Here is a 22,892-nt window from a genome sequence, read left to right as displayed (position 1 = left end):
CACCGGGCTCTGTTAGTTCAGGATAAGTGAGGGCCTGGACCGGAGGGGGTCTGCTTTCCTCTCCCCACTGGCTGGTGGCCCCTTGCCAGCCCTCACTTGGCTAAACTGGCCAGCTCTATGGAGACTGGTTATTCCGCCTCCTGTTAGGAGCACTTAAGGACTGAGACCCATCTCTCTCTCCATTCCCCGCAGCCCCCTGCCCACCACCCTTCAGAGGAGAAGGTCCCAGACCAGCAGATGACAGCTGTGTCTGAGTATGTTTCTGTATCTCTCCCCTGAGTGGGGAAAGGTCCCGTTTATAGGCTGCTGGTGGCTTCTCTCTCACCTGCTCGCCCGCCCCTTCCCGGGAGCTGGGCGGTCACACCGGTGGGCTAGTAGGCTTCAGGGGCAGGAGAGAGGACTGGGCCTGCGGCATCTCCTGCCTCTACCCACTCAACAATACCCTGGTCTGTCTCCGGGTGGGGGTGGGAGTGAAGGGGGATGCTCCAGACCTGGGGGACTCAAGTGGGGTGTGTGTGCCGGTGTGTGTGGCGCGGGGCGAAGGAGAGCACTGGTTAGTGTCTGCGAGATCCCCTTCCCCCTGGCCCCAGCTGGCAGGTGCCTCGGGACAGGACCGGCAGGAACTCAGGCCACCGCGTCCCCTGGTGCTGCCAGACGCGCTGGGGGCCACGCAAGGAGCCAGCGCTGTGTTCTGGCTGTCCCCCGCAGACCCTGCAGCGTCTCAGCCCGGCCCAGGAGCTAGCGAGCTGCCACCCCCCCGCAGGCAGCAGGCATCGGAGCGCTGCACTGCGGGCGGTGCTTGCTGGGGAGCGCGGCAGCACCCACGGCCACCAGGCAGCCCTGGCAGGGTGGCGGCCCCCCGCCGGGGTGCAGCGACCTCGCGCCAGCCCCCGCCGCCCCAGGCCGTTACCTTCCACTTTGGTGAGGGTAAGGACCGGACTGTTGCAGGCGCTGAGCGGGGCCACCCGGGCCGAGTGCTTCTTCATGATGAGCCGTCCGCCTGCAGGAGCGCCTCCGCCGATCGCCTACATCCTGCGGCCGGCCGGGGCGCGCCTCTCGGTCCGCTCCGGGTGGCCTCCGGCGCGGAGGAGCGCGAGCGGCTGGCCGCTCAGGCCCTGCCCCCGGGGCTGCCGGCCGGGCTCCTGTCGCCGCGCGGCTCACTGCGGCGGCCGCCCCTCCGAGCACATCTTCCCCGGCCGCGCAGCCACTCCACACACGCGCCCACAGCCTCCTGCCTGGAGGTTGCTGCAAACTCCAACGTCACGTACAAGTGCACTCCCCACGCCCACCCCACGGGCTCACCTGCTCCGCCCCCCGCCCTGGGACGCCCAGCCCTGCAGCCCGGGCCCTCCCTCCAGGCCCTGTCCCGGCTGAGACTCGGGTCAGGGCGGCAGGGCTGGCCAGCGGCTCCCCTGTCAGCCCTCTGCCGCCACCAGCTCGTGGGAGGGGGGACCCGAGAACTTAGCCTCAGTGTTTCTGGAGTTTAAAAAGCCAGGCGTCTGACTTTGGACTGAGAGCGGACCCCTCCCTGCACCAAGTCCTGAACTGGGGTTTACAGGAAGAAGTCGGGGGGGGGGGGGGGGGGGAGCAAAGCCTCCCGCGCTTTGAAAGAGTTTAGGAGCCCCATTATTTTGTCTGGCCTCAGTGGACTACATTTTTTTTCTTCTTCTTTTTTTTTTTTTTTTGCGGGGGAAGAAGATGCAGAATCCACAGACCAAGGTGGCAAGAAGAAAACCAAGGCTTGAGATTTCTGTTCTTGTCCCCAGTGCCCGGGTCCAGGAAGGCCCAACTCCCTGGGAGGGGGAGAAAATTTCATTTCTGCCCAGCTCCCAGGTTCCTGCCTCAGTGGCCCGGTGTGGCACTAGCCTCTACAGGCAATGGTCTCACTGCTCCCACTCAGCCCCAGTTGTAAGGTCCTGGCCAAGCATGCCTTGACATCGCTGTCTCATCGCCGGCTGGCTGATCTTTAAGTGACCACGATTTGCCCAACGATAGTGCATCATTAGCAAACGGGTCCTACCACCACCCTGCGGGTAGGATGCACCGGGCTTGGGCAGCCCCAGAAGTCCACAAAGCTTTACTGGCATCTCACTCACCCATGCCCAGGCATCAGTTTGGGTCCCAGCCTCCTCGGCAAACTGAAAATTCGGAGGTCCTTCAAGGTGGGTTTTGTCTTTAATGTGAAGTCCTTACCCAGAGTTTGAGAAGTTCCTGCTCTACCTGGTTTCCTGTCTTAAAGTTGGTGTCCTACTGTACGATGTAATTCTCGTCCCCGAAGGGTGACTCAGTGGAGTGGCAGAGGCAGAGAACGACCTCAGAGCAATGGGTTCCGGTGACATTCACCCGCATACCCCCAGGTCTCTGGCGGAAGTGGCTCCTACAAGTTGTCCTGTTATTACTGGCCCTCTTGAAGAGCCATGATGGACAGGATGGCCCCTGCGTCTCCGGCTTCTCAAGGTTGCTTCCTCATCACTAAAGCCAAGGAAAGGATTTTAGGGTCTCTGTAGAGCCCTCTAGTGGTAGCCTCTACATTACAAGCCTCTAAAAGGAACTTGTCCCAAGATCCCTAGAGATGACACTCTGAAGTCAATTTCGTGAAATAGATTTGTAACAATTCAGCACAAAGAAGCCTAAGGCAAAAGAATTTCATCTTATTTAAAGACGATCTTTTTTTAAAAAAAGATTTTTATTTATTTGACAGACAGAGATCACAAGTAGGCAGAGAGGCACGCAGAGGTGGGCGGGGGGAGCAGGCTCCCTGCTGAGCAGAGAGTCCGATGTGGGGCTGGATCCCAGGACTCTGGCTTGATCCCAAGACCCTCTGATCACCACCGGAGCCGAAGGCAGAGGCTTTAACCCACTGAGCCACCCAGGCGCCCCTAAAGAGGATCTTTTTAATAAACAATATTATGTGTTGTTTCACCAAGTTCATCAACCTTTATTATATACACAGTAACTAAAACAGATACAATAGAATAGCAGTACCTCTTTGCTGAGTACTTACTGTGTATCAAGTACCAAGTCAATTTGTTTTACAGAAGGCACTTCATTACTTACAAAAGCTCTGTGAGATCGTTTTTGTTGTTGTTTTTAATAGATGGGGAACCTGAGGCTGAGAGAGGTCACATAAATGTCCCAGATCAAAGAGTGAGTAACTGGTCAAGCAGGGATTCAAACCCCAGTCTGAACAAACACCTGCACTCACGTCTGCATTTACAAAAACCTGCCACGCTCTTCTCTTACGCTGTGGATGCAAAATGCAGACATTCCACTTAGCGATTCCAGTTCAGGTGGGAGATGCTAGGCAAGTAATCCATAACCCATTTCCTGTCACTTGAAGGTGGTTTTGATTGATTTCATCATGTTCTTGAACCTCCTGGAGTCTGGGTCTCCCCCAGGACCTCAATCTTGAGCTTATGTGCTGCCCAAGCAAGCACCCCCCGCACTTCGAATTAGCCTGTCCACATTCTACCGGGAAGCTCACAACAAAAGCGCCCAATAAATATTTATGTTTACAGATCTGCTTTCTATTTATTGCAACATCATGTGTAGGTTAAAAAATGATTAAATATTATGATTAGACACTCCCATCATTGACTTCTCTCACTTAGTAATTATACCTACAACTTTTTCCCCTGCAGGATACCCCCAGGACCTTCTGACACGTGAGTGGTCATCACCTCCTTGTGTCTGTCAACTTCTGCTTATCAAAGAGGAGGTACCAATTGTTATCTCATTGTCCTCCAATGTCCTCCCTTAATTTCAAGAACTGAGTGCTTTTCTTGTTTTTTATTTATTTTTATTTATTTATTTTTTAGATTTTACTTATTTATTTGACAGAGAGACAGACAGCAAAAGAGGGAACACAAGCAAGGGGAATGGGAGAGGGAGAACAGGCTTCCCGCTGAGCAGAGAGCCTGATGTGGGGCTCGATCCCAGTACCCTGCGATCCTGACATGAGCTGAAGGCAGACGCTTAACTAACTGAGCCACCCAGGCGCTCTTGCTTCTTGTTTTCTACACTCAACTTCATCCACTCACAACTTGTGTTGTTTCAACCAAAAAAAATCTTACCTCCCCAAATATTCCCTATACTCCTTCTAGAAATAAGAGTTCCTGCTGCTTAACCGTACGAAATGTGATACCCCTCAGTGCACACCTTTGCAGGCAGTGGGTGTGGTGAGGCTGCTTAGTTAAAAACTCACGTGCAGAAAATTATCTAATTATTCTAGCATGTTAACTGTGTGCTGGTATATGAGCACGCACTAGTATCTTGAGGATTCCGACAATTTAAAACCCTATGCTAGAGTGAGGCTACCATGACCTGACTCAGGGACACCTAGAAAAATCACACAAGTTCTCCCACTTAAAAACTCAAATCTCAAATTACAAAAAAAAAAAAAAAAGAGGTGTTAATAATTCTTTCAATAAAGACAGAGACATGATCCCTGAATTATCAATGGAAACAACCCTGTATATATAATGTTTAGGCAAGAGGATAGTTCATTTGTCCCTATTAACTCTTTGGGGAATGTCAGTGTGAGCCAGTAACTCAATGGGTATCTACCTGTCCTCAATTTAGGATTATAGGAATTTATCTGAAAGAGGAACTGGGGTGACTTTTTCAAGGTCATACTCATTAATATCATCTTCTAAAAATGTATGGGACAGTGGTTTGCTCTTCAAACGCAGTATTTCCTCAGCTTTACATGACATGATGTCTGCTCTGATAGAAGAATGTTCTTTGTCACAAACCTCACTCTCCGGTTTCTCTCTTTTCATCAAGGAGGTGGCGGTGGTGGGATATTTAGTGGAAATCTATGGCATTCCGGTATGGCAGGCGCTCATAAAGAGTTGGTGGGTTTTGTGTTCTCAGCATTATGGTCCAAACACTGAAGCAAGTTCACCGACCAGATACAGAGAGTAACAAGCCCATGATGCAGAACTTACCAACCATGAGTGTTTTATATTCCCTGACCTGCCCACTTCCCACTCACAAACCAAAGAGTAAGGAAGTGAAAGAGGAGTCCCAGATAAGAAATCAGCCAATTTCTGGTATGACCGACAGGCTATGTTTCAGTTGCAACTCCAGGTGGGGGCCTAGCCACGGGCCTCTAGCAAGAGAGAGGCAGACAACCCAGGGAAGAGTCATCGGGAAGGGGGTGGCTCTCAGGACCTGGCTGATTCCTGACATTCTGGAGGCTTGCTTGCTACTTTTGTTTCTGGTACTGGGCTCCCAGGTCTGCCTCTGTATTGAGGCTCTAGCTTCCCTAAATAATTAGTGTTGCCCAAACAACCTGTTCTGGTCTTCTTGGACTGACTCATACTTCTGCTGTCCGGGGTGATCACTGGCCTATCCTTTCTTCTGTAATGGTATGTGAGGATCTACAGACACCCCACACTATTCCAAAAAGGTACCCACCCGATCCCCTTGGTGGGGTTAAGTAATACTCATGATTCTCTTGAGCCCAAGAGACACGAAAAATGCCCTGAATAACAGCCAATGACAGCTTGAGTTTGCACTCCAGCCCTGCCAAAGAGTGGCTAACCTTGAGGGGTCACTCAGCCTTTTCTAGCCTCAGTTTTCCAACATGGGCACAAGACAGTTAGACCCCCATTAGTAGTTTTTAAACCATTTTTCCTGGTCTCTGTGAAAGCCAACTACTTTTCTAGGTTGGGCGGGGGGGCATGTTAGAATTCGTTCATTAAAAAATAGGCACTGTACAAAAAAAGCTTAGAAAACCATTGACTGAACAACCTCCAAGGTCTCATTTGGCTTTGAAATTTGGGGTGTATGAAATTATCTTCCAAGATAAGACAGGTGTCACTGCCTCCAAAGATCTTAAGAGAACCATATCCTTCATGAATATCTCTGGTTACTCAAATGGACTCTTGCTTTAAGTGGTTTGTCTCACTTTTTTGACAGTCAGAAATTTGTTAAAATTCACAGTGTCTCACACTAAAAAGGATGAATTTTATTGCTAGTAGATTATGTATCAATTTACAAGTTGGTAAAAATATATTTTATATATACAAACACAGAAATAAGTGACTTGAGGGGCGCCTGAGTGGCTCAGTGGGTTAAAGCCTCTGCCTTCAGCTCAGGTCATGATCCCAGGGTCCTGGGATTGAGTCCCGCATCAGGCTCTCTGCTCAGCAGGGAGCCTGTTTCCTCCTCTCTCCCTCTCTGCCTGCCTCTCTGCCTACTTGTGATCTCTGTCTGTCAAATAAAAAAATAAAATCTTTTAAAAAAATTAGTGCCTTGAATACTTAATGAAATAGTACCCTTACCATGCATGAACACTTCTCTTCTATTCTATTTTATTCCATTTTATTTCCTTCCAATTTATCTTGTTCTGCTCTTTCATTGCAAAAAATTGGTTGGTTTCAGTATGATCCACTCTTGGTCATAACACATATGGTTTGAAAAATACTATTAAAATTATATTCTTTTTAAGTTATGAGGACAGTTTTACCTAATCTCTTCAAAATAAATAATAAAAAATTTAAAATGCAGCTAAGGTTTTCAATAGTCAGAAAGCAGACCACTTCGATTAATTTACCCTGAAATATTAACACTACTTCACAGTCCTTCACAGTATTAAATAGTAAGAATAACAAATTATTTTTGTGGTTACCAATATTTAAAAATAATCGCTTAAAGTAGTTCCAGGAACCAGAAATGGAGTTTTACCCAAATAAATCAGTCTGTAGCATTAGAAGCTTTCAAAGTGGAGCGTGCGTTGCTATTTCCAACAGGAGAGAAGATCTACTGATTGGAAGAAATTGACTCCGTGCACTGGGCAGCTCGTTCCCCTGATCTGGCAGGAATAACTGATAACCTTTTTCAACAACTCCATGTGTAAGTTCAGGGAAACGAGAACCACCAGACAGATCACTCAGTGGCCTTTCCCATGTGCACACCTTCCTTCTCCAGCAATGCGCATCACTAGGACAAGCTCAGACTCATTAGGGCCCCCACTAGGATTCTTCCTCTTTTGCTAGAGGTAATGTCAAGATTGTTCTTGTAGACGTAGCCCTTGGGGCACCCTCATGACTGCTCCAAGGGGAGCAGACAACAGCTAGCTCTGTGGCCATTGTGAGCCCAGAGTCAGAATCACGATGAACAAAAAGAGAGGCATGGAGATGGGAATGGGATGTCTGGTCACTTCCTTTATGGATCCATGACACCACGGGGTGGCCCTCTGCAGGACCTGGCCTCGGCGTGGTGGAAGGGAGTGGAATGATGGGAACTGACAAGGGGGCAGCTGTCTTGATAGAGCAGTAGGGTCGGGGGGACACTAGGGGTAGAGCTGGGGCTCCCTCTCCTGGGACCTTCAGAGACCTACCCCGATGCCAACACAGATCCTCAGTATAGAGAAACCACACGATGTCTGGTCCCCAGAATACTCAAGAAATGATCATTCTCTCCCACTTTAGGAAATGAAGAGGCCAGCTTCCACAGATCCCTTCCAACGCTGTGGATCAGTGGGCAAAGGGGGCACCGCGCATCCCCGCTATCATCCGGGCAAGCTGTTTAATCTCCCCGTGCTCAACGTTCATCCTCACAACGGAGATTATAGCAGCGGGAACCCTCCTGCGCTGTTGTGAAGATCAGAGAAAGGAATACATGCCAGCTCCATGGCAGGCCACCTGGCCGAGAGGCGGCACTCAGAAAGGAGTCGTTATCTCCAGGCTCTCCCACTAGGTTCTTTAATGGGGAGGGGCCATCTCCAGTTTGTCATATCGCTGGTGCCAAGCACCGTACATGGAGTATGTTGTAGGTGCTCAAAACCGGAAGCTTGGAAGGAAAAAAAGGGAGGGAAGGAGGGAGGAAGGAAGCCAGCCAGGGGCATATTCACAGGACCCAGAATTCTGGAGTTTTCTAGAACTGCCTGCTTCAGCCGCTTCCCAGACTATCCCTCTGTGCCGGCATGGGAACAGCAGTGACAAAAACGCTTGCCAACTCCTTTCTGCTCAAGGCTCTCTGCCCCTCGCTGGCTTCATCTCAGAGGAAGCGCTTTGGAGACCAGGACACTGGACTCAAGGTGAGGAGAGAGATCTGATGCCATTTAGTTCAGAAATAGCTGCTTGCTGTGTTCCGGGTGATTCATCGACCACAGCTGGACTCCGGACTGGTGCCTCTGCTCTTCCTCCTCTGTGCCGCGGGAACTAGAATACTGACCTACGTCGGATCCTGGTCAATTCCAGCAGCAGACTCCCCTGGCTGGTATTCGTTTCCAAGGGTGACTCAAGGGGACTGGCCATCAGACTGGCTTGAAAATGAGAAAGATGCACAGGTTTGGGAAGGCACCTGCTCCACTCTAGTTCCCGAGAGCCAGGCAGGGCAGGATCAGCAGGCAAAGGGCATGTTCACTGAGGACGGAGGAGGCTCTGGGTTGGGTGGATAGAGCTTCCGAAGTCCTGATCTCTGGGAGCAGGGCCTCCTCTGGAGTTGAGGTGCCTTCTGCACTTCTCTGGAGGCAGTGACCCTGTCAGTCCTGCCCTAGAGTTATCTGTAATAGTTGCTTCCGCTTCCTGCTGGGCTGTGAGCACTGAGAATTAGGGACTTGCCCATGAATAGTGCCTCCATAAGCACTGATGGATGGATGGATGGATGAAACATCGCCACGGCAGAAGGAAGCAGGAACCTGCCCATGGTATAGTGGAAAAGATGCTGAATCCAGGGAAGGAGAACCAGATTCAGCAGGTTTGCAGGGGCTGGTACTGTCAGGATCAGCTTCCTGAACTAGCCCTGGACACAGCCCCTCAGGAGTCAGGAAATCCCACCCATTTGTCAAAGGAGCTCCAGGCAGCCCAACTCGCTCTGTGTGGGCAACCTCTGGGTACCCCACTCTTTACACCGACCCTGAGTCCCCATGGCTTCTTTCCTCCCCCAAGAACCTGGCTTTTGTCCTTCTTTCCCCAGTGAGGCTGGATCTAGATGGATCTAGAACTTAGGTAGGCCCTCCGGATGCCTGGCCTAGCTCTGTGCCTCCCTATGATCGAAAGTCACCAGAAGCCTCCTAGGACCACAGAGACTGTGTGACACGTTTCTTTGTAAGGGGGCCACGGAGCGTCACGCAGGTGCCTGTAAACTACCTCCCGCATTTTCCCAGTCCCAGGGGCTCCGCATCCACACGGCACCCTGACCTTCTTCCTCTACCCAGTATGGCTCCCTCAAGCCAGACTCCAGGCTCACGGTCCTCCCGGCCAAGCAGAACCTCCTGGGAAGTGTCTTCTGTTGACCTGACTAGAAAGGGGAAGCCCCCCTGGCATTCCAGTGATGAAAGCCTCCTCCCTGCTAGACTTGCTTCCCTGAAGTCTTGGTCCAGGCTCACTTTGCTCCTGAGGGGGAACTGTCCTCTGTGTTCTGGTGCACTCTGCCCCCCTATCCCAAAGAACAGACCAACTTGCCCACCCAAGTGGGTTTGGTTCTTGGCCAAACTACTGTCACGAGAAGCAGAGACCATTGCCTCAGAGCACAGCTGGCCAAGCGCCTGTAACTCTCTGTGAACTCACTGGGCAAGAACCAACATTTTGCACGTGAGGGCTTACCAGATGACTCCACTGGCCAAAAAAATAGAAAATGCTCCCAGACGTAATTGGATCTTCCCAAAACCAGCCCTGAGAATTGCCGCTTTTCTCCCTCATTTTGCACAAGATACTAGTTGACCTACGCTGGACATGTGTGGGCACGAGTGTTCATATGAACTGCAGTACTCATGAGAGGAAAGAGGGGCAGGACAAAGGGAGAGAGAGGCTCCACAATTTAACTGGGTATGAAGAACACACCTCTTTTATTTTTCCTTTTTTCTAAAAGCAACCAAACAAAAATCCTGCTTAAGCCAAGGGTTGCTTTTTGCTGTGGGTTCAAAGAGAAGGTCCCACCAACTGTGGGCAAATGTAAGAAGAAGCCAGAGGTCTGGAGGCCCACCCTGCTCCCGACTGAGGCAGCCAGTCAAGCCCTTCCCCAAAACCGACCGGCTAGTGTAGGGCAAGAATTCTCTGAAGTGCTTGGTGGGGTTTGGAGGAGTAAACGCATGCATGATTTGTTCCCCAAGTTATCTTGCTGTTGTCACAACACTTCTGTCTCATGGATTCCAAACTGCCTTCTGACACCAGCTCCTTGTCATTTGGACAAAGGTGGGCTTGCCAGCCCTCTGGGGCCGGGGGTGGCGGTGGGATCCGAGGCCATGTGACGCCAGGTGACCAGCCCGAGCACTTGCTGGCGAGATAACCAGGCTTGGCTGGGTTTGATGTAGCACATTAACCCCATGATTATTTCCCAGCTTGATGGGAACCTTTTGAAATTATCTAGTCAAACAGTTTTGGGGATTCTTCGGTCAATCCCCATTTTGATTTTAAGACGATAATCCTTGGAAATTTCACCTACTGCTGATGGAGGTGAAATGGATACGCCCTTCTGAAGGTGGGAAATATACATCAAAATTCCAAAAGTACAAATGTTTATGGCCTATTACCCACTCTTTCCCGTTTTAGGAATTTCTCCAAGAAATAATCTGATGTGAAAATAGGGACAAAGATGTCTATCCAAATTTTACTATAAGTAAAAAATGAGAAACAACAGAAAGGTTCAACAACAGGACAATGGAAAATAAAGTTTGGTGTATTTACACAAAAGAGCGTAAGGCAGCTGATAAAAAGAGCTTCCAGTAACACAGGGAAAACACTAAGGAGAGAAAGACGAGGCATGCATTTTATGTCCAATATGATTTTTACATATATTATATGTTTGTTTTATATGTAGGCCATATCATTCACATATATACACACATATGTATGCATATATAATATATATTCTTAAAAAAACCTAAACAGGCTACCCTTTTTTGTCAAAAATATGGATTCATTTACTTTCTCCTTGGCACGTCTTTTTTTTTTTTCTCCAATTTATTTTATTTTAGAGTCAAGTATCCTACGGTTTCATTTACTTGTGGAGCATAAAGAATAACATGGAGGACATGGAGAGGAGAAGTGAGTTGGGGGAAGTCGGAGGGGGAGATGAACCACGAGAGACTGTGGACTTTGACACGTCTTTAAAGGGGACATTTATCTGCTTCCAGAAGTTCAGTAGTAGATGGGGTTGAGACCAGTAATGATGCCTGAGAATAGTTTAAAGGGTCTAAAAGGTGTCTCTTGTAAGCAGATACAAATACTAATAAAATAGGAAAAGCCTTCATGTACAGGAGTGTGTAAAATAAGGCTGCAACTGCTTTTTTCTCTTAGAATATTTTTTCCTCTTAAAATATTTAGACAATTTCTGTTCTTTTTTTTTTTTTTTAAAGATTTTATTTATTTATTTGACAGAGAGATCACAAGTAGATAGAGAGGCAGGCAGAGAGAGAGAGAGGGAAGCAGGCTCCCCGCTGAGCAGGGAGCCCGATGCGGGACTCGATCCCAGGACCCTGAGATCATGACCTGAGCCGAAGACAGCGGCTTAACCCACTGAGCCACCCAGGCGCCCAATTTCTGTTCTTCTTATATCAAAACCCTTTCAGATCCACGCTTTCAAAGCCATTGTTCCTCTGTCTTCATGGAAGTGTCTGTTCCAACAGTGAAAGGAACATACAATTTTGTTTTTCGTATTTTGAATATCCTGTTTCTTCCCATCCTTTTTATATCCTTGCTGGGTAAGTTTTCAGAAGATGCTAGGAATGAAACAAAGAGAGGGCAGAGGAGTACGAGTGTTGGCTTCTTCCTGTGGGAGCCAAAGGGATGCCCCCCCAAAGCTTTGAGTTGGTGGAGCCCCACTCCCACCCCCAGGGGTGTGGGGGCGGTGGGAAGTGCCCTGCTGGCCTGGCAAGGACCAGGTGCCTCCCCGTTGGACTGCTTCCTTGGGATGCTTCTGTCTTTGCTCCAACCTCAGTGAAATATTGTCCAATCTCTTCCCTCGTCTCTTCACTCCTGCTTCTACAGAGTTTTAGATCCTGCCTTGAGTTATGCATGAGCGAAAAGGCTATTGAATTGAGTATCATATCAGATGAGAGGACAGCCATCTCCTTGTGTCCTGGTTAGCTCTGTGGTGCCCCAGGCACCCTGCAGTGGCAGGTGCTTGAAACCCAGAGGGCTCCGCCCCATGAGAGAGGCGGGGATTCTGACGGGATGCAGGAGAACAGCTGAATGGCCCCACAATGCTCCACTTCCATGCCTTTCAGCACAATCACAATGAGCCGCAGGTTAGAAATGATTAGGCACAGTTTTTATTAGTGGATTTTTGTACACCCTTTCTGTATTTTGTATTAGTGTAAGTACTCCTCAGTAAGGATCTATTTGGTCTTATATGTTCTCTCCACTTCCTGCAAGCTCAAAGGAGCCAAACGTGCCACAATTCAACCTACTGCCTGAAACACGCCCCCTCTGGCTACACCTTACCCCCTACTCAGAGCCCACTCTTGCTGAAAAAGTACAAAAATGAACACACAAAACACAAAAGCAATTCATCGCGCACATACAATCCATTCAAGTCTTGAGCTTTCTGCTCACTGGGGGGAGGACCCATCGTGGTGGCAGCTCTGTGAGGAGGCCAGCTTACGGGAGATACTCACAAGACAAGCTCATCGATCTCTGTTTTAACCTTGACTGCTTATTTAAAGGGAGCTGGCATCAGATGCTCTATTGATAGCAGAAGTCTAATTTGGGATCAGTAACAACCTAAAATATCTAAGACACAAAGAATGACTGGAGCTTGAAATTCTGTCTCCAGCAGTGACATTTGCAGAATTTAAGGCACCCTTCACCCACGGCCCTTGAAGCATCATTTGATTCCTTAATGACATGGGGGAAATAAACCACAAAGGGTTCAACTCAACTGTCCTTGGAGCTAAGTGAAGACAACAAATAGGTAAACTTAAGGTGTCAGGATAAACTAGAATAAAAAGAAAAAAACCACTTTCACTGCATAATGATATAATGTTATATATATAACATAATATAATGTTAACTATAACCCTGCCCAGAAGTGATATAGGTAAGCATCACTGTCTTCACCCAGATGTACTCATTTGCAGGAATCTTCTCTATGAATTTGGTTAGTGGTGACAAAATCACACTGGGATTCAGAGTCCATGGGCCCAATCCAACTCAGAGCCATGGGGTCTTGTTTGGATTTTGGTGACAGGCCTCCCCTGCGTGCTAGTAGGCTTTGGGTATTGTCTTACAGGTGACACTCTGTGCCCATGCAAAGGAGGGCCTGGACACTGTTTAAGAGCACAGAACTCTGCAAGGTGGAAAGAGTTTTGTGAATGACCTAGTATATCACCCTTCCTTTGGGCCAGGAAAGAATAAAACTAAGAGGACCATGAGAAACAAAAAGCTGTGGCTATTCTGGGAATGCTAAAAAGAAGTATCTTAGAGGCACCTGGGTCACTCAGTCAGGTGAGCATCTGCCTTTCGCTCAAGTCATGATCCTGGGGTCCTGGGATCAAGCCCCATGCCCTGCTTAGCTGGGAGCCTGCTTCTCCCTCTCCCTGTGCTCCTCCCCCTGCTCATGCTCTTTCCCTCTGTCTCTGAAATAAATAAATGAACTCCTAAATACAAACATTCTATCTATCTATCTATCTATCTATTTCCCTAAATATATACCTAAATATACCCCCAGGAATGCAGAGGGACCACATGACAAGGTCCGTCCCACAGCTGCTGCTGCTATGAAGCCGGGAACATTTCAGATCGATAAGACCTGCCTGCATTTCAGAGACTCTTCAGGAGGTGAAAGAGACAGGTCCCTCTTTCTTGGATTTCAGTTGTAAACTTTGGACCAGATGCAGGAAAATTACAGTGTCTTCAAAGTGACTCCTTGTTTTTAGGAAAGGAAGTTGTTGTGTCTCTAGGAAAACAAACCAACCCCCCCTCCCCCAATCTTAAGAAATAAAAGGCAATGCGAGTGCTTCCTAACTCCAAGCAGAGTCTTCTAGGAGACGGGAGGGGAATCAGGGCATCGGGTAAAGCTGCACGAGGGCTCTGGCTCTGTCACAAACATAGCGGGCACAGGCAAAATAGCAAAGTCGTAGGTTTCGCCCCACAGGGATGTGAGAAGACAACAAAGAGAATGGGAGAAAATATTTGTAGGTTCTATAAATGATTGGGACTTCTACTTAAAATATATAAAGCACTCTGACAACTCAATAAGATGACGACAAAGCCTCATGTAAAGAACGTGCAAAGGGGATTTTAAAATGGGCCAAAGACCACACAAACACCTCATCAGAGAAGATACGTAGATGGCAAATCCACACAAGAAATGATGCCCCATAGCACCTATCACCAGGGAAATGGAAATTAAAACAACACTGAAATACCACTGCACACCCATGAGCATGGCCAAATCCAGAAAACCGATAGCATCAAATGCTGGTGAGGATAGGGAGCAACAGGAACGTCCAGTCACTACTGTGGGAATGCAAAAATGGTCCAGCCATTTTGGAACAGTTTGGCAGTTTCTTTCAAAATTCAACATACTCTTACCATACGACCCAGCAATCATGCTCTTTGGTACTTCCCCAGAGGAAGTGAGAAGTTATGTCCACACTAAATCCTGCACATGGATGTTGACAGCAGCTTGATTCATAGCTACCAAAACTTAGAACCATCACCATGTCTCTCAGTAGGCAGACAGATAAAGATCTACTGGTACATCCATACCATGGAGTATTACTTCATGCTAAAAAGCAGCTCTCAAGCCAAAAACAGCCTCGAGGAATTTTAAATGCCTATTACCAAGTGAGAGAAGCTGATCGGAAAAGGCTACATAGCATATGATTCTAAATATATGACATTCTGGAAAAGGCAAAACTAATGATCCTTTCATAAAAGGATCAGCAGTTACCGGGGGCGGGGTGAGGGAAAGAGGGGAGAGATGAATGAGCAGAGCACAGAGCATTTTCAGGATAGCAAAAATACTCTATATAATGTTATAATGATGGACGTAAGTCAGGATACATTTGTCCAAACCACAGGATGTACAGCACCAAGACTGAACCCTAAGGTAAACTATGGACTTCGGGTGATTATGCTCTGTCCATGTAGGTTAATCCTTGGCAAAAAAAAAAAAAAAAAAATATATGTACCATTTTGGTGAGTGATGTTGATAACGGTGAAGGCTAAGCATATTTAGAGCCAGGGAGTATACAGGAAATCTGTACCTTCCTCCCAATTTTGTTGTAAACCAAAGCTTCTCTAAACTAATAGTCTTTAAAAAAGTAGAAAAAAATGAGCAAAGGACCTGAATAGGTATTTCTCCAAAGAAGATACACAAATGGTTTAACACGTCAGGGGTGCCTGGGACGCTCAGTGGGTTAAAGCCTCTGCTTTTGGCTCAGGTCATGATCTCAGGGTCCTGGGATCGAGCCCCACATCAGGCTCTCTGCACAGCAGGGAGCCTGCTTCCTTCTCTCTCTGCCTACTTGTGATCTCTCTGTCTGTCAATTAAGTAAATAAAATCTTTCAAAAGAAAAAAGATACACAATATCAACAGACAACAGGGAAATGCAAATCAAAAAGCCACAATGAGAAGCCACCTTATACCCACGAGGATGGCTAGAACCAAGATGTCGGCCAATAGTAACAAGTGTTGGGAAGGATGTGGACTAACGTGAGAAGAATTTGTACACTGCTGCTGGAATTGTAAAATGTGCAGCCACTTTGGAAAACAGCCACTTTGGAAAAGGTTAAATATAGACTTTGCTCTATGACCCAGCAATTCTCCATCTTGGTACATAGCCAAGACAAATAAAAATGTACATCCATACAAGCCCTTGTGCATGAATGTTCATAGCAGCATTATTCATACTAGTCCCAAACAAAAATATCCCGAGTGTCCAATGACTATACACGAATACAGACAACATGTTATATCCACTGAATGCAGTATTATTCAGCCATAACCAAATGAGTACTGAGATATGCTAAGACATTAGTGAGCCTTGAAAACATTATGCTAAATAAAAAGTGCCAGATCCGTCAGTCCAAAAGGATACAATTTGGGGCGCCTGGGTCACTCAGTTGGTTAAGCATCTGCCTTCTCATCATCCCAGGGTCCTGGGATCGAGCCCTGCATCAGGGAGCCTGTCTCTTCCTCTACCCCTGCCTCCACTGTGCGCTCTCTCTCTCTCTAAAATAAATAAATAAAATCTTTAAAAATTAAAGTAAAATAGAATAAATAAATAACTCATATGCTTCTTAAAACCTAAGTTAAAACTTTGTTCTGAACTATGGTCATATATATGTATTGGTATCTATTATTACATAACAAGGCTTTTCACAAAAATATTAGTAGCTATTGTGTTTGGTGGCACAGCAGATGACTTTTTTTTTTTTTTTAAGATTTTATTTATTTGAGAGAGAGAGCGAGCACGTGTGTGAATGAGTGAGCAGGACAGGAGCAAGGGGAGGGGCACAAGCAGACTTCCTACTGACTGCAAGCCCAGTTCCAGGCTTGATCCCACCAGAGATCAGGACCTGAGCTGAAATCAAGAGTCTGATGCCCAACTGAGCCACCCAGGCACCCCTCAGCAAGTGACTTTTAAAATTATTTCTCTTGTTCTTTTTTTTTTCTTGGATTGACTTTTCCTAAGTAAATATGTGCTCAAAATGTTATAAAAAGAAACTGGCCAGGTTTTACAAATGACTGCTTTCAGCCTTTCCAGCCAGATAGCGCACCTACCCCTATCACGCATGCCCTTGGGCTTTTTACATTCTTACAATATTTGCCCTTGGAGCCCCTTAAATCACTAGAGATGAGGATTACACTCTCTATTTAGATATTTCAGCTCCTGCCTCTGTGAAATGGGCACGGCCCTGACCTCCTCGCCGGGTGGTGGAAGGAAGATTAAGCGGGACCCTGACTTAATCAGAACTCCTTAGCGTGGCAAGGACCTGGAACGGGGCGGGGCCAAATGCTTGGCTCACCTGTTGGTTGGATGAGGCAGCTGGGGCTGGCCTGGCCGCCCACATGATTCTGCCAGCTCCGCCCCTCAGCGCGGTACAAGCTGCTTACCTCACTGATTATCAAGGATGGTACGCGCAGCCAAAATAGGAGAGTTAATCAAGGTTGCTATAGATTCCCAAGTGTTCTGCCAATACCTACCCAAGACTTTATATATTTTTCCCCCTTCGGTGTATTTTTCCCAAGTGCCAAAATGGGGACGATAATTAGAAAAATAAGGACCCATTCCCCCTTCTATGATGCACGATTTTCTACAGTATAATTACGCCTTTTTCTTGGAACTAGACCATCTACCCCTTCACAAAGATACCTAGAGCCTGAAGTCAAATTCATTAGGACTCGTACCTTCCATCAACTTCTCCTCGGTCACCAACTGGGAGGCTTCCCAGGCGAACTGGTGTATCAGAGCCACAGAGGATGAGGTTTTAATGACCAAACATACAAATAAATGTCTTCAAAAAGAGTCTTGTATGTGCCCCTTTTTTCAAAATCCTTGAAGGCCTCACATGGTACAGCCCAGATGACTTACTATATATCCCGGACAGTGGTCTGCCAGCTCTGGAAATAAAAGCCCTGATTTGTGGCATTTATTTCATTTCTTTGGTGTAAAGATGATGATTTCAAGCTATCAGTGTGATGTCACTGAACTTGAAATTGGGAGGAGATGTGTAACTGGAAGGGGATGGTATGAGCCAGCTTCGGTATGCCATAAGGTGTGTTCAGTGAGGCATTAATGATAAAAATTTGGACCACCCAGTTCAGCAACTGCAGCACCAGAGACTGAGTACGTATCAGTAAGGGGACTGATAATAGACTTCGTTAATCCCAGCTGCCTACCACGGCCCTCACACTCTGATGCCCGGCCAACCTGTTGTCCATCAGGCAGCCTGGGCCTTGCAGTGTGCAAAGGGGCAGACTGGTGATCTAGTCCAATGTAGCTCAAACGTTCTTTCTTCCAGTGCAGTTTTTCACTAAATGCTGTTGATGCTCTCTTATCCATGTGTTTTAAAACACTCTCATCTCTCCTCTACGTCGATTCCAATTCAACTCCAGTTCCTCTTCCAACGTGCACCGGCAAGCACCGTTATTAGAGTGCCTTAACTGGCCTCTTGGCATTAAGTCCTACCCTCTCTCCCCCGTTTGATGCCACCAGAGGGGTCTCACTAAAATGAAAGCCCTCCAGGCCTCTCTGATCCGGTCCCTGCCCATCGCCCACCCTCCTCCTCCCTGCAGACATGCCCCTCTTCCTTCGGCACCTTCGTCTCTGCTGGAACATGCTTTCTTTCCGACCTGTGTGTTCTCTTCTACTCCTTCTCTGACCCTCACCTTAGGTGTCACTTCTTGGAGGATGCCTCCTCTGGGCCTCCCCATCCCAAATGAGGTCAGTGTGCTGGCGGTCACTCAGGGGCAGTCACCTGTCCGTAGTACTCGCTCTTACCCTAGACTGGCTGCTGTGCGCCTATTTCTTTGGTTTCCCGTCTTGCTGCTCTGAATGAGCCCAGGGGGACAGGAGTCTGGTCTCTGGCCCCATCTCTGGTGCTTGCAGGACTCAGGGCACATAAGAGGCAGCTCAGACATTGCTGCAAGGACCGACGGAAGGCATTAAAGGAGAAAAGGACTTGTGACGTCACCAAGACAGCGACATAGGACGTTCGTGACTCACGCCCTCCCCTCACAAGCACGGCTAACGGTTGTTCAAGAGCAAGATACCACCGAGAGAATCAGCGACATGGAGGTGAGACTGAAGAACCCCGACCCCCTACACCACAGAGACTGGAATCGATGTGTCCGAGGGGAAGAGAAGCTGCTACGCACTGGCCGTGTTGCTTTTGCCCCAGGCCAGCACAACACCATGCAGACACCCTGAGTCTCTGGTTCCTCCAGCGGGAAAAATCAGAGGAATCAGAGGAAAAATCAGCCCCCACCAGCCCTGTGGGTCACTTCGCAGGAGACGATACTCTGATCTCATACCACCGGGCCTGCAGGCGAATCTGTGGGTCTCAACCCCTGGGAATCTGACGGTGATGGAGGAGGGCAGAGGGGCTTGCAACAACCGCACCCCGATCTTGGCAGGCCAAGTTCAGACCTCAGTGCCCAAACAGTGATGCCAACCAGCGGTTTTGTTCATCTGTAGAATCAGGTGGAGGATACAGTCTGACCAGGGAACTTGGCACCGCACAGATCTGCCTGATTCGAAGCCTCAAACCAGGAGCTCTGTCAGCCCTAGAGCCCAGCTTGCCCACGCCCAGGCAGAGTGCTGAGTCACAGGCCTACCTGCTGTGGGGAGGGCCTCCCAGGCCAGATTTTCCCAGCCTGGAAGCAATGCTGCTCAAAGGCACTCAAGCCAAGAAGCCGGCAGGCAGAACTGACCCCCCCACCTCGGAGCACAAAGCCAGTACTTAGCAGGGAGCATTCCTGGGCTTTGTACCCAGAGAGGGATTATTCACAGCCAAAGCAGCGGGCATCTCCTGGCCCCTCCCAACTGGAAAGCCTGTTTGGGAAATTAAGAATAGCCTGGAATGTCCCCACCCCTTCCCAGGGAGAGAAGGGGGCTGAGCCAGGACCCCGACCACTGTGCAGCGTGTTTTCTGGTCTGTCTGCCCAGAAGGGCTGGAGACAAATTGTAGAAGCTATATGGTCCCGTGACACTCCAGCTGAGAGGCAGGTGGGCTGATAGTGTGCAGAGTAACACCAGTTACCCTGTTTGGCCAGAGAACTTGGGGTGTGGGTCAGCTTGATTTAAGACAACACAAAGCTTTACCAGCTTTAGAGCTGCTTATCCTGCTGTGTTTGGGGCAGGGAATCTAATTCATAGCTCCGCTCATTGCTGAGTACAGCCTTCAGCATGTCTGACCAGGGAAGCTAACCAGCACATGGGAAGCTCTGAAGCCCATTTAACAGACATACAGGGGCACCGAACACAGAGCACAGTCCCCGGCTGCCACCGTCTACAGAGCAAAGCCAGTGGCCTCACCTGACCAGGGAGCTCAGTGCATACTCTGGTTCCCATACAGTGAGATGACAGACTCTGGGTCCTGGCCCATTAACCCTTCCAGGTCTGGCAGGCTAACTCATAGACCCCCTCTACTGAATATTACATCCAGTTCCTACCACTTACTCAGATCGACCAGAGAATCCAGGCAAACGTGGAGCCCACCCCACAGCCTCACTTGGGCAGGGAATCAAACCAGCAGACCTAGCCAACTGTTCTCAGCCAGTGGCGCTGCCCACCTTCTGATCCTTGTCTTCTGAGCTCAAATACTTGCCTCACTGAAAAACTGACCCTATGGCAGGCCCCACCTGCCCAAGGACATTACCAGCAGAAACACTCAGAAACCCAAATTGAGCTGACTAGTGAAGATCTGTCTCTGCCAAAGCATATCTGTAGAGTCTGAAAGAGGACCCCCATTACTCAAATGCACATTTACCAATGTATGGAATCAAGGATCACAAAAATCTGATAGGATTTTATAATAGGACACCACCAAAGGAAACTAATAAAGCTCCAATAATGGGCCCTAGAGAATGGACAACTGTCAAATAATTCAGAATAATCCTTTTAAGGAAGCTTAGTGAACTGCAAGAAGACATACACAGATGACAAAATGATATTAGAAAAACAAGGCATGAACAAAATGAGAAGTCCAAAAAGGTAACAGCAGCCATCAACAAACAATTCTGAGAGCTGAAAAATATAGGAACTGAAGAATTCCACTGAGTTTCAAAAAGACTGGACTGTGCAGAAGAAATTGTCATTGACCTGGAGCATAGGACACTGGAAATCACCCAGTCAGAAGAACAAAAAGAGAAAAGAATGAAAAAGAAAGCCTACAGGAATTATGGAACACACTGAAAACAAACAATATTCTCATTATGGGAATTCCAGAAAAGAGAAGGAGAAAGGGTCAGAAAGTATATTTAAAGCAATAATAATAGTTAGACACTTCCTAACCCTGGGAGAGAAATGGACACCCAGGTCCATGAGGTCCAAAGCATCCCAAACAGACTAAACCTAAATAGGGTTACACAGAGATACATTATATTTAAATTGTCAAAAGTCAAAGACAAAGAATTTTAAGAGTAGCAAGAGAAGAGAGAGCAGTTACATTCAAGGGAATCTCCCCAAGGCTAACAGTGGATTTCTCAGCTGAAACTTTGAGGTCCGGAGAGAAAGGAATGACATACTCAGCACACTGAAGGAAAATAAGTCAACCAGGAATCCTGTACCTGGTGAAGTTGTCCTTCGGAAACAAAGGAAACATAAAGACTCACAAATAAACAAAAGCTGAAGGAATTCATTACTACCAGACTTGCCTTTCCAGGGACACAAAAGGGAGTTCTTTGTGTGGAAGTCAAAGAGTGCTAATTAACAACATAAAAGGCATGTACATCTCTCTGGTAATGGTAAATATACAGTCATAAGTTAGATTCAGCAATATGGTAATAGTGGTACATAATTCACTTACAACTCTAGTTTCAAAGTTAAAAAAAAGAAGTAAAACCCCCCTAACTATAATAATCTGTTATAAGTTATATACTAGTAAAAAAAAAAAAAGTAAATCATAACAGCAATAACTTAAAATGTGAGGGGGAGAAGAAGGAAAATTGTAACGTTTACAAATTCTGTTGAATTTAATTTATCAGTTTTAAATAGGGTGTTATAAGGGTGCCTGGGTGGCTCTGTCAGTCAAGCATCCCACTCTTGATTTGGCTCAGGTCATGATCTCAGGGTCCTGGGATCGAACCGTGCATCTGGCTCTGCCCTCAGCGGGGAGTCTGCTTGAGATTCTCTTTCCCTCTCCCTCTGCCTCTTCCCCCACGTGTATGCATGTGTGGCGTCTCTCTCTCTTTCTCAAATAAAATCTTTTAAAAAATAAAATAAAATAGGGTATTATAAGTTCAAAATATTTTATGTAACCCTCACTGTTCACTCACTCACACACACACATACATACACGCATGCTGGAATATTATTTAGCCAAAGAAAAAGCAAAGAAATCCTCCCATCTATGGTAACATGGTTGGACCCTGAAGGCATTATGCTAAGTGAAATAAATCAGACAGAGAAAAGTAAATACTGTTATGATCTCACTTACATGTGAAATCTAAAAAAAAATAACCAAACCAAAACAAATTCATAGGGAAAGAGATCAGGTCTGTGGTTAGCAGAGCCTGAGCAGGGGTGGTGGTGGGTGGGTGGGACTGGACAAATGTAGTCAAAAGGCACAAAATTCCAGTTGTAAGATCCATAAGTACCACAGATGTACCGGTCAACATGATGACTGCAGCTGTCCTAGATGTTTCCTTTCTTTCTCCTCTGAAATCACTCAGCCGTCAGAGTTGATACTCGCCAGTTTAACCGCCCACTAAAAATCTCTCCAGTGTCCCTGGAGTCCCAGTGGATTTCCACACGCCAACACATTCTTCCCCTACTTATATTTACTGTACATCACAGGTGAGGACGAGAGCTGGCAGGGTTTTCTTAGCAGCTCAGTGTTAATTCCTACCTCAGTTTGTACAGCTTATCAGAGGGATAGATCTATTTGATCTTGTTAAGGATAAAAATGTGGGTGTCGTTCAGCTGCCTCTGTTTTTCTGGTTGGCCTTTCAACACAACAGATGTGTTATTGCTGCAAACACGCTCGCATTAAAACCTGATGCTGGTTCTTTTGAAATTTCTTTTCCTTCAAATCAATGATATTGAGTCAAGGTCAATGAAGATTCTGAGGCATCTCTGTGAACACACATTGTACAGAGATTGCAAGGCTCTGGGGGAGAGCCACAGTAGGCATAGGACCCCATTCTATGGCCTGAGGGTCTGCTGAGCTGTCGCCCTCCATTCTGGGGTCCTCCGTGGGTGGGAGAGCTTCTCCCTCCCTTCTGCACCCGCCCCTCTACCCACGCCCCTCCTGTTATTCATTCATTCA

General features: G+C 47.5%; 1 protein-coding gene across 2 annotated transcripts in view; it reads right to left on the bottom strand.

Annotated features, from left to right (window-relative positions):
* The window catches only part of SLC35F3 (solute carrier family 35 member F3), a 363,684-nt gene that overhangs the window by 108,830 nt on the left and 231,962 nt on the right, over positions 1–22,892 (bottom strand). The window contains exon 1 of one of the 2 annotated variants that reach the window (XM_046026286.1): positions 911–1,214. The exons of the other annotated variant lie outside the window; for it this stretch is intronic. Coding sequence (XP_045882242.1) covers positions 911–986 — 76 coding nt within the window. The 5' untranslated portion in view covers positions 987–1,214. Of the gene's footprint in view, positions 1–910; positions 1,215–22,892 lie in introns of those variants that run through there. 2 annotated transcript variants of the gene reach the window in all.

Source organism: Meles meles, chromosome 13, assembly GCF_922984935.1.
Source record: "Meles meles chromosome 13, mMelMel3.1 paternal haplotype, whole genome shotgun sequence".
Taxonomy (NCBI): Eukaryota; Metazoa; Chordata; class Mammalia; order Carnivora; family Mustelidae; genus Meles; species Meles meles.
The sequence above is the reverse complement of the archived record's forward strand: the minus strand, read 5'-3'. Positions and strand labels throughout refer to the sequence as shown.